Genomic DNA, 11,995 nt, shown 5'->3' on the forward strand with positions numbered 1-11,995 from the left:
AGGTAAACAGAATTTAAGTGACTTGTTTAGGGGGGCGTAGCTAGTAGGTGTTTGAAGCACTATTTAAACTCAGGTCTTCCTGACTCCACATACAGCACTCTATCCCCCAGGCTATCTGCATTAACTTTGTTAGCAATAACCAATAAATTAAATATGTGGAATAATCACAGACCTCAAGTGAGGGAGAATAGGGTATTTTATGGAGATAAATAGGATGACAGAGCAAAATCTGAGAACATAGGTGTGTTTTCTTCTGATTGGCCAAAAAAATAAAGACCCTCTGATATGAGCTTGACATTACAATTGTTTGGGCCTCTCCATTTGAAATCCTTTCTTAATTACAAACAACATCTATCATTCAAATCACAAGACAAAGGCAACATAATCTCAGTTGGAAAACATTTCAATGAGGAAATGGAATAAGTGCCATTTCAGCTCCTTCTCAGTATATCATTGGTAGCAGAGATCGATACTCGGGTGATGGGAATAGTTCTCATGCAGTGGGCTTAGTCTGCAGATAGTAGAATTTGCTAAATTGTTTAAATTAAATATTAGGTTTATCAAGTTGGTCTAGAATATAGGTCGCAGGTGAAGTTATAGATGTAAAAAATTATAAAGGGAAATATTAAAGCTTGTTTGATTAAGTCTTAACAAAATAGAAGCAAAAATCAATATTTGAAGATAATTATTAAATGTGGGAAAGGAAAACTGGGACATTAATGCATTGTTGATGGAGTTGTGAAATGATCCAACCATTCTGTAGAGAAATTTGGAACTATGTCCAAAGGTATACCCTTTGATCCAGCGGTGTTTCTAATGGATCTGTAACCCAAAGAGATCATAAAAGAAGGAAAAGGATTCACATGTGCAAAAATGTTCATAGAAGCCCTTTTTCATAGTAGCAAGGAACTGGAATTTGAGTGGCTGTCCATCAATTGAAGCATGGCTAAATAAGTTATGAATGTAATGGATATAATGGAATATTAAATGAATGTAATGCAATGTTATTATTCTATAAGAAATGATGAACAGGCTGACTTCAGAAAAGCCTGAAAACACTTAAATGAACTGATGCTAAGTGAAGTAAGCAGAACCAAGAGAACATTGTACACAGCAACAACAAAATTATGTGATGATCAACTGTGACAGACTTGGCTCTTTTCAACAATGAGGTGATCCAAGACAATTCCAATAGACTTGTGTTGGAAAGTGACATCCACAACCAGAAAAAGGACTATGGAGTCTAAAAGAACGTAGTTAAGATCCTTTCTCAGAGGATCTCTAGTCATTTGACTATGGGTCCATTTATTTGATATCTTGGAGCATAAGCAATTGTTTATGATTTATTTACTACATAAATAGTTTCTAGCCAAGATAGTGGAAACAAACTGAAGTCTTCCCAGTTGCCCTTTGAAACAATGTTAACTCAAACCTCTGAACAGATTCTGAACTGATAGAATTTATAAAGAGATGGAGTAAAACAGTTTTCCAGCTTAAGATAGATTGAAAGAACTTCAGGAAAGACTGGTCTTACTTGAGTGAAGGGGGAATGAAGCCCAGCACAGCAGGTATCCAGGAAACCAGGGAGAAACCCTCAGCCACAGCACAGATTGTCTTAACTCAATAGAATGATGGCACAGCATGCCAGTAGTAGAATTCTAGCCCCAGCACAGAAGACAAACTGCCAGTCCCAGAAACCAGGCAGCAACAGACATGATGGAGTGGGACTATCCCAGTGCAATAAGCAAGTCACCAAGCATGTGAGGCCCCAGCACTCAAAGCCAGTGACATCACTCTTGGCGCTCAGAACAAGAAGTTTGGCTCCATGTCCTATGTGCCCCAGGAGCAGAGTTCAACTTTAAAAGCCATGAAATATACCAAAAAGTGAGCAAGAAATAAAAAGAACAAAATTACATGTAATAAAGGACCATAGAAAGATATACAAAAAACTAATTGGAAATTAAAATCTGAGCTTGAAGAATGAGTGGGTCAAACAACAAATCAAAGAAACAATCAATAATTTCATCAGAGAATGAGAATAATGAGACAACATAGGGATACAGCCAAAGCAGTTCTTAAGGAAAATTTTGTATTTTTAAATGTCTAAATAGATTAGGCAAAGAGGAAATAGATGAATTAAGCATACAATTAAAAAAACTGGGAAAAAAACAAATTTTAAAAAGCTACCATGGTGACAGGAAAGAGCAAAACACCAATTCAAAAGAGGACAAAATGTCTACAGGCAAGTGGCCTCAAGCCCAAAAAGCCTTGTTGGAAAAATTGAAGAAGGATTTTAAAAGATGTAGAAGAAAAATTAGAGAAAGAAATGAGAGCTATTCAAGAGACTAATCAACAGCTTGAAAAAGGAAAAGCAACAAATGACTGAAGAAACAATTCTTCTGCTGAAGAAAACAATTCATTTAAAAGTAGAATTAGCCAAATGGAAAAGGAGGTACAAAAGCTAACTGAAGAAAACCTTCCTTAAAAATTAGAATTGGGCAAATGGAAACTAATAACTCTATGAGACATCAAGAATCACTTAAATAAAGTCAAAAGAATGATTTTAAAAAAGAAGAAAATGTAAAATACTTCATTGGGGAAACAACCAACTTGAAAAATAGAACCAGGAAAGGTAATTTATTTTGGACTACCTGAAAGTCATGATCAAAAAAAGAGAGAAAGCCTGGACAGCATCTTTCAAGAAATTATCAAGGAAAACTTCTCTGATATCCTAGAACAAAAAAGTAAAATAGTCATTGAAAGAATCTACCAATCCCTACCTGAAAGGGATCCCAAAATGAAAACTCCAAGGAATATTGTAGCAAAATTCAAAAAATATCAAGTCAAAGAGAAAATACTGCCAACATCCAGAAAAAAAAATAATTCGAATATCAAGTAGCCATTGTCAAGATTACCTAGGCTTAGAAGTTTCTACATTAAAGAATCAGAGAGCTTAGAATATATTACAAAAGGCACAGGAGCTCAAACTACAACCAAGAATTAACTACCCAGAAAAATTGAGCATACTCTTTCAGGGGGAAAGATGGACATTCAATGAAAAAGGGAATTTCCAATTATTTCTGATGAAAAGATCAGAACTAAACAGAAAATTCAATCTTCAAATACAAACTCAAGAAGAACATAGAAAGATAAACAGAAAAGAAAAATATTTATTCAAAAGTTAAACTGTTTCCATTCATATACAGGAAGATGATACTTGTAATTCCTGAGAATTGTATCTTTATTAGGACAGTTAGAAGGGCATGTGACACAGGGTGTGAGTATAAATTGACTTTGATGTGACATTATAAAAAAGAAATTAAGTAGTAGAAAAAGAATTGTAATGGGAGAAAAGGAAAGGGGAGGCAAAATGAGATAAATTACATCATATGAAGAACTATTATAGTAGAGGGAATCTCATTAGATTTGGTTCAAAGAGGTAATAACATACACACTCATTTGGGCATAGAAATTTATCTTACCTAAGGAAAGTAGGAGGAGAAAGAGGAAAGAAAAAGGATAGGGTAGATAGAAGGGAAGACAGAAATAGTAGGGAAAAGAGCAAAGAAAAGGAAGGAAGCAAGAAGAGAGAACAGATTGAAAGAGGTAATGGTCAGAAGCAAAACCCTGGTGAGTAGGGACAAGGTGAAAAGAGAAAAAAATGTAAAAGGGAGATAAAATAGAGTGCAGGGAAATATATAATTGGTAATCATAACTGTGAATGTGAATGGGATGAATAATAAAACAGAGTGGACTAAAAAACAGAATCCTACGATATATTGTTTACAAGAAACACATATGAAGCAAAGAAAGTAAAGGTAAAAGGCTGGAGCAGACTATATTATACTTCAGTTGAAGTTTAAAAAAAAAAAAGCAGGGTTAGCAATCCTGATCTCAGACTAAGAAAAAGCAAAAAAAAAAAAAAAAAAAAAAAGACCTAATTTAAAAAAATAAGAAAGGAAACTACAAATTACTAAAAGATATGATAGACAATGAAATAATAGCAATATTAATGCATATATATATATGCACCAAGTAACATAGCATCCAAATTCTTAGAGAAGTTAAATGAGTAATAGGAAGAAATAGACAGCAAAATGGTATTAGTGAGGATCTAACCACAAAATAAACAAGAAAAAAGTTAAAGAGATGACTAGAATTGTAGAAAAGTTAGATATGATAGACCTCTGGAGAAAATTGAATTGGGATAGGAAAAATGGACCTTTTCTCAACAGTACATGGCACTTACACAAAAACTGATCATACAATAGGACATAAAAATCTCACAGTCAAATGAAGAAAGGCAAAAACATTAAACACATCCTTTTCAGATCATGACGCACTAAAAGTTACACGTAATAAAGGACTATGGAAAGATAGACTAAAAACTAATTGGAAATTAAAATCTGATCTTGAAGAATGAGTGGGTCAAATAACAAAACAAAGAAACAATCAATAATTTCATCAAAGAGAATGACAAAAATGAGACAACAGATGGGATAGAGCCAAAGCAGTTCTTAAGGAAAATTTTATATCTCTAAATGTTTATGTAAATGAAACAAGGAAAGAGGAAATTGATGAGTTGGGCATGCAACTAAAAAAAAGGTAAGGAAAAAGAATTTTAAATCCCCAATCAAACACTAACTTAGAAATTCCAAAAATCAAAGGAAATATTAATAAAATTGAAAGTAATATAACAATTGAACTAATAAATAAAATAATTTTTTTTAAAAAGTAATAAAAGAGGGGCAGCTAGGTGATGCAGTGAATAGAGCACAAGCCCTGAAGTCAGGATGACCTGAGTTCAAATATGATCTCAGACACTTAACACTTCCTAGCTGTGTGACCCTGGTTAACTCCAATTGCCTGAGCAAAAAAAAAAAAAAAAAGTAACAAAATAGATAAATTTTTGATTAACTTGATTTTTAAAAAGAAAGAAGAAAACCAAATTACCAGTATCACAAATAAAAAGGGTAAATTCACCATCAATAAAGAGGAATTTTTTTTCAAAATTAGGAGCTAATTTGACCAACCATATGCCAATACATCTGACAATCTAAGTGACATGGATTAATATTTACAAAAACGAATTTCCAGATTAACATAAAAGGAAATAAAAATATGTAAATAACCCCTTTGGAAAAAATTGAACAAACCATCTATGAATTTCTTAAATAAATGATTAGGGTCAAATGGATTTACAAATGAATTGTACCAAATATTTAAATAACAATTAGTTCCAATATTATATAAACTATTTTAAAAAATGGGTGAAGGAATTCTAGCATATTTTTATGACATAAATATAGTGCTGATATCTAAACCGAGAAGAAATAAAATGGAGAAAGAAAATTATAGACTAATTTCTCTAATCAGTATTGATGCAAAAATTTTAGCTAAAAATATTGGCAAAGAGATTACAGGAACAAAAAAAATATACTATGACCAGGTGGGATTTATACCAGGAATTTAGGGCTAGTTCAATATCAGTAAAATTATCAGCGGAATGGACTATATCAATAACAAAACCAACATAAACCATGTGATTATCTCAATAGATGCAGAAAATACTTTTGATATAATACAGCACCCATTCTTATTAAAAAACATTAGAGAAGATAGGAATAAATGGAGTTTTTCTTAAAAATAATAAGCAATACTTATCTAAAATCATGAGCAAGCAATAGATGTAATGGAGATAAGCTAGAAGCTTTCCCAATAAGCTCAGAAGTGAAGCAAGTATGTTCATTATTACCACTATTATTCAAGATAGGACTAAAGATAGCTTTAGCAATAAAAGAAAAAAATTGAAGGAATTAGAATAGGCAATGAGGAAATAAAACAATCACTATGCTGATCACATGATGGTATAATTAGAGAATCCTAGAGAATCAACTAAAACCTAGTTGAAACAATTAACAATTTTAGCAAAGTTGCAGGATATAAAATAAACCCTCACAAGTCGGCATTTTTTCCATATTACTAACAAAGGCCCAGCAGCAAGAGATAAAGAAATTCCATTTAAAAATAATTGTTTAGCTAGAAACTGGAAACTGAATGGATATCCATCAGTTGGAGAATGGCTGAATAAATTGTGTTATATGAATATTATGGAATATTACTGTTCTGTAAGAAATGACCAACAGGATGATTTCAGAAAGGCCTGGAGAGACTTACACAAACTGATGCTGAGTGAAATAAGCAGGACCAGGAGATCGTTATATATTTCAACAACAATACTATATGATGACCAGTTCTGATGGACCTGGCCATCCTCAGCAACGAGATCAACCAAATCATTTCCAATGGAGCAATAATGAACTGAACCAGCTATGCCCAGAGAAAGAACTCTGGGAGGTGACTAAAAACCAATACATTGAATTCCCAATCCCTATATTTATGCCCACATGCATTTTTGATTTCCTTTACAAGCTAATTGTACAATATTTCGAGTCTGATTCTTTTTGTACAGCAAAATAACGCTTTGGTCATGTATACTTATTGTGTATCTAATTTATATTTTAATGTACTTAACATCTACTGGTCATCCTGCCATCTGGGGGAGGGGGTGGAGGGTAAGAGGTGAAAAATTGGAACAAGAGGTTTGGCAATTGTTAATGCAGTAAAGTTACCCATCATATATCCTGTAAATAAAAGGCTATTAAATTTTTTTAAAAAGCTATTAAAAAAATAATTGTTTAAAAAAGTAAAATAAAAGAAAATAACTGAAGACAATATAAAATGTTTGGTAATCTATCTGCCATTACAAACCTAGGAATTATATAAACCCAATTGCAAACACTTTTGACACAAATAAAGATCTAAACAATTAGAAAAAAAACACAAAAAATTAGACTGAGCTAATATAATAAAAATAACAATTCCACCTAAATTAATCTATTTGTTCAATGCCTTGCCAATCAAACTATCAAAAAATTATTTGATGGGACAATAAAAAATAATAATAAAACTTAACTGGAAGAACAGAAGATCAAGAATATCAAAGGAATTAATGAGAAAAATGCAAAAGAATGTGGTCTAGCTGTAAAAGACCTAAAACCACTTTATAAAGCAGCAATCATCAAAACCATTTGGCTAAAAAGTAGAGTGTGGGATCAGTGGATAGATTAGGGACCCAACAGGCAATGATTATACTATTGTTTAATAAATCCGAAGGCTAAAGCTTTTAGGATAAGAATCTAGCATTTGACAAAAATCCCTGGGAAAATTGAAAAATAGTTTGGTGCAAATTAGGCATAGATTAATATCTCATATCCTATACCAAGATAAGGTCAAAATGTTTTCTTGATTTAGACATAAAGGGTAATTCTATAAGCAAATTAGGAGAGCAAGGGACAGTTTACCTGTCAGACCTTTGGAAAAGGGAGGAATTTATGATCAAACAAGAAATAGAGAATATTATGAAATGTAAAATGGATAATTTTGATTACATTAAATTAAAAAGGGGTTGCAGAAATGAAACCAATACAGCCACGATTAGAAGAGAAACGAAAAACTGGAGCAATAATTTCATAGCCAATGTTTCTGATAAAAGGCCTCATTTCTAAAATATACAGAGAACTGAGTCAGTTTATGATAATACAAGTCATTCTCCAATTAATAAAAGATCAAAGGACATGAACAGATGAAAAAATTATAGCCTTTTGGGAAAAAAAATGCTCTAAATCACTATTATTAGAGAAATGCAAATGAAAACAACTCTGAGGTACAACCTCATATCTATCAGATTGGCTAAGATGACAGAAAAGGAAAAGGATAAATGTTGAAGAGAATGTGGGAAAACTTTAACTAGTATTAAGGCATTGTTGGTGTGGTTATGAACTGATCCAATCATTCTGGAGAACAATTGGGAACCATGCCCAAAGAGTTATCAAACTGTGCATACCCTTTGATCCAGCAATACCACAACTAGATGTATTTGAAAGAGATCATAAAAAAGGGAAATGTACCCACATGTACAAAAATGTGTGTAGCAGTTCTTTTTGTGGTGGCAAAGAATTGGAAATCAAGGGGCCCATCAATTGGGGAATGGTTAAACAAATGGTGGTTTGTGAATATAATAGAATTCTACTGTTCCATAAGAAAGGATGAGAAGGCAGATTTCAGAAAAACCTGGAAACACTTACATGAATTGATGTTGAATAAAGTGAGCAAAACCAAGAGAACATTGTACACAGTTACAATGATGTCTTATGATGATCATTTTCAAGAGAACTTTCTCTTCCCAGCAATACAATGATCTAAGACTCAAATTCTAATCAAATATACTAAGAAGAAAAAAATTTTAAAGTTACTTTAAAAAAAGTAAAGAGAATTTCCACCTGGAAGTAATATACAAAGCCCTTTCTCTAACTAACTATAGTTAACTATATAACTATATAACTAACTAACTTTCTCTAACTAAACACTATAGAAGAAGGCGTATTAGTCTATGTAAAAAAATTTTTTCAATTTACAGATATGAGAAATTAATGAGTTTAGTTCAGAATTCAATACAAATTCCTTATCCCGCTTACCTATTTTGTATTGCAAGCTCAGGGAAATTATTAAATAAAGAGGCACTGCTATTCTTGGGGGGAAGCTAAGTGGCACAGGAAATAAGTACCAGACATGAAATCAAGAAAACCTGGGTTCAAATCTGGCCTCAGACATTTACTAGTTGTGTGACTCTGAGCAAGTCATGTAACTATTTGCCTCAGTCTGTAAAATGAACTAGAGAAGAAAATGGCACAGCATTCCGATATCTCTGCCAAGAAAACCCCAAATGGGGTCATGAAGAGTCATACACAACTGAAATGACTCTACAACAATTATTTTTGATCAGCATTTAAGGCCAAAGACTCGTATCTTTGCAGAAAGGAGAACAGAAAGCAGAAAGTGAGAAAGGGCATTTTCAACGAAGATATAAATTGCACTTTTGGAATTTGTACAGACTCACTCCTGATAAATATATGAGGAAGTAATTTGGATGAAAATAACCATTTTTGTGCTATTGATGCAGCACTACTGTTTATACCATGCTCATGTGACAGAAACATGACCAATATTTTCAGAACTCTAAAAGATATCATTTATATTCCCAGAAAGTTCAAAGGATATAATCCTGTCCCTGACTCTTTCCATTTTAACTCTCCTTCTCCCAACAAAATATTTACAGTTTCTTACTAATGTTTCTTACTAATGATGATAACTAACTCCCTTTGGTTATTATTATATATAACCAAAATACACAAATATAATGAAAGAAACCCTAAATATCACTTAAACCAATCTCCTAATTTTACAGATGAGGAAACTAAAATCCAATGAACTAAATTACCTGAGATCATACAAGCAGTAAAATTATAATATCATGGTTGGAAACCAAGTCCTCTGATTTGAAATTCAAAACACCTTTTCCATTCCATCATATCAGCCTCTTGGAATCAATCATTATTCAAGTTCTACAATCTCATTTTCCAGAACAGATTATCCTTTCTTCTTCCCCTTGCTGCTCACCTTTCAGGTCTCTCACTCCTCCACTGGTCAAAGGAATGGGCAGGGGGAAGAGAGCAGAACCCAACTTCTCCATTTTCCTATTTCTTCCAAAGATGTGAGGGAGATTGAAAATAACGGTTAAAAGAAGCTGGATCTATAAACTTGTCATTATCCCAAGTTTCATGAAATGCAGAAGCCTGGAAGTTAATTATGGATTAAACTAAGCAGAATGGGCTCTTTCCATTCTTCCACCATAGAATCTCCATTCAAGAATAATTGGATTTTAAAATGCAGTATCCAAAACAGAACCCCTGGAGAACTCCTAAAGGGCAGGAATTATTTTTATTTTTTAAAAATTGTTGTTACTTTTCATCCCTGGCAGATGGCTCTTGGGAGCCAAATCCAACTTCTTTATTTTACAGATGAAGAAAAATGAAGCCCAAAAAAAGGTAAATGACTTAGTCAAATTAAGTATCTGAGTTAGCATTCCTAACTTCCTTTCAATATTCTGTATACTATGGCACTAAATAAATGCTTGTTGACTGCTTGATTACAGCAGCTAGGTGGTGCAGTGGATAGAGCAATGACTCTGGAGTCAGAAGGATCTGAGTTCAAATTTGACCTCAGACATTAGGTATGTAACCCTGGGCAAGTCATAAACCCCTTTGCTTCAGTTTCCTCATCTGTAAAATGAGCTGCAAAAGGAAATGACAAAACATTTCAGTTTACCGAGAAAACCCCAAACAGGATCACAGTCAGGCACAAATGAACAACAGAATGATTCACTGGTTTCATTGAGCTGGGGGTATGGCGTAGGGACAATGGCTGCTTTCACAAAGTCCCCTAGTGCTCACTTTTGCCTCGATTTAGTTTTATTTATCCTTGCAAGAAAATCTCATAAGGCGGCTCCCTCCACCAAAGTAGATCCCATACGCAACTGAAAGGAGATCCTTTTGAGAGTTGCTTAGGACAATGAGGGGGAAATGACTTGCCCACCATCATCCCTCTCTCTAATGAGTGTGAAAGACTTAAGAAGCCAGGTTTTCTGAGCTCCAAGGCTGACTGGTCCTCTACCAGTGTACCACAGCATACAGAGAGTGCTTTGAGGGCTGAGATGATTTTTCAATTTCCAAGTGCTCACTAAGCATTTAACAAAATTAATTTTTCCATCATTCTGAAATCCGAAGTATTGTAGGGTCTTGCAGCAGTTGTGAACCACAATCTCTCAGCAACTGACAATTGCTGACTGAAAACAGCCAGCGACTGAAGAGCAGGTCAAAATGTATTTTTGCACTTTGAATATTCATGTAGCAGCCTAGCCACCCCCGCCCAGTCTCGATCCCAAGCACTGGAGCTGTCCCCAATTAAGGACATGATGGTACCTGTCCCTCAGGTGACCGCTGCGCAGCCCCATCGCCGTGCATTCAGCCTCGTTCACGGGCACTCCCTTGCAGGATTTGATGGGGTAGATCCAGAGCTGCGCCACGGTGCCCACCTGTCGCAGCCGCCTCTGGAGCCGCCGCCGCCGCCGCCGCCACCGCGGACCTCTGCTGCTCCAAGCGGCGGCCCCCAGAGCGGCCGCGGCGGCCAGTCCCAACGCGGCCGCCCCGAGCCACGCAGCCCTGGGCTGCGCCAAGCCCGGGAGCACAAGGCTGAGGCGGAGCTGGGGGAGGCTGAGCCCAGTGAGAGCAGACGAGGCTGCGGCGCCCATGACTGCGCAGGGAAAGGCCAAGGCTGCGCGATAAGTAAAATGCGGACCGCTCGCGGGGCCTGCACTGACGGAGCACGCAGCAGCGGGAGCCTTAGGCTCGGCCACCGGCCTGGGCCTTGGTGGGAGGCGCGGGCCCTGGCCTTACGCCCCGAGTGGGAGGGAAGAACCTTGCACCCTTTGCACTCCGTCCCCGAACAGCAGAGCTCTGCTCCCGGGGCAGAAATATCTGGCATTCTCCGGAGAGGAGGAGGCTGGGGTAGGAAGGCCCCCACTGGTCCTGAGCTAGAATGCCTTCCTTTCCCCACCTTTAGCTAACAAATGATCCCTGTCTCATCTTGACTTTAAGTTTCTTTTTAAAAATTGATTTTCATTCCATTCTGAACATCAAAGAAAACGGATAGATAGATAATGTGTGTATGTGTATATATATATATATATATATATATTTTAGAGAAAAAATTTTGTATGTAAAACTATTAGTCTCTATCATGTTCACCAATGGTATCAAACTCAAATAGAAACAGGGGGTCACTGACACATTCATAAGAGTCTCTGTGGGGGACTTTTAAGGCATAATATTATCTATGTCTTATTATACCTTCTTATTTATTTTGTTAAGGTTTTCTCAGTTACATTTTAATTCCCTTGGAGCAGCATTCAGAAATGTTGCCGGCTGTTTGATACCACTGATGTACATCAGACATTAGAGACCTGAAGTTTTATGTAAAATCCTTATATAATTATATAGTCTATGTATGTATATGTAAAATCCTATATACATTGTAT

At 35.4% G+C, this 11,995-nt stretch overlaps 1 protein-coding gene across 3 annotated transcripts in view; it reads right to left on the minus strand.

Moving 5' to 3' along the window:
• LOC116423382 (mitochondrial amidoxime-reducing component 1-like) overlaps nt 1-11,407 on the minus strand; it is a 42,366-nt gene extending 30,959 nt beyond the window's left edge. For 2 of the 3 annotated variants that reach the window (XM_031967086.1, XM_031967085.1), the window contains exon 1: nt 10,881-11,209. In XM_031967086.1, the coding sequence (XP_031822946.1) occupies nt 10,881-11,209 (329 nt within the window). Of the gene's footprint in view, nt 1-10,880 lie in introns of all 3 variants that reach the window. The other variant, XM_031967084.1, reaches the window with a different exon arrangement.
• Nucleotides 11,408-11,995: the final 588 nt, after the last annotated feature.

This window comes from Sarcophilus harrisii, chromosome 4 (genome assembly GCF_902635505.1).
Source record: "Sarcophilus harrisii chromosome 4, mSarHar1.11, whole genome shotgun sequence".
Taxonomy (NCBI): Eukaryota; Metazoa; Chordata; class Mammalia; order Dasyuromorphia; family Dasyuridae; genus Sarcophilus; species Sarcophilus harrisii.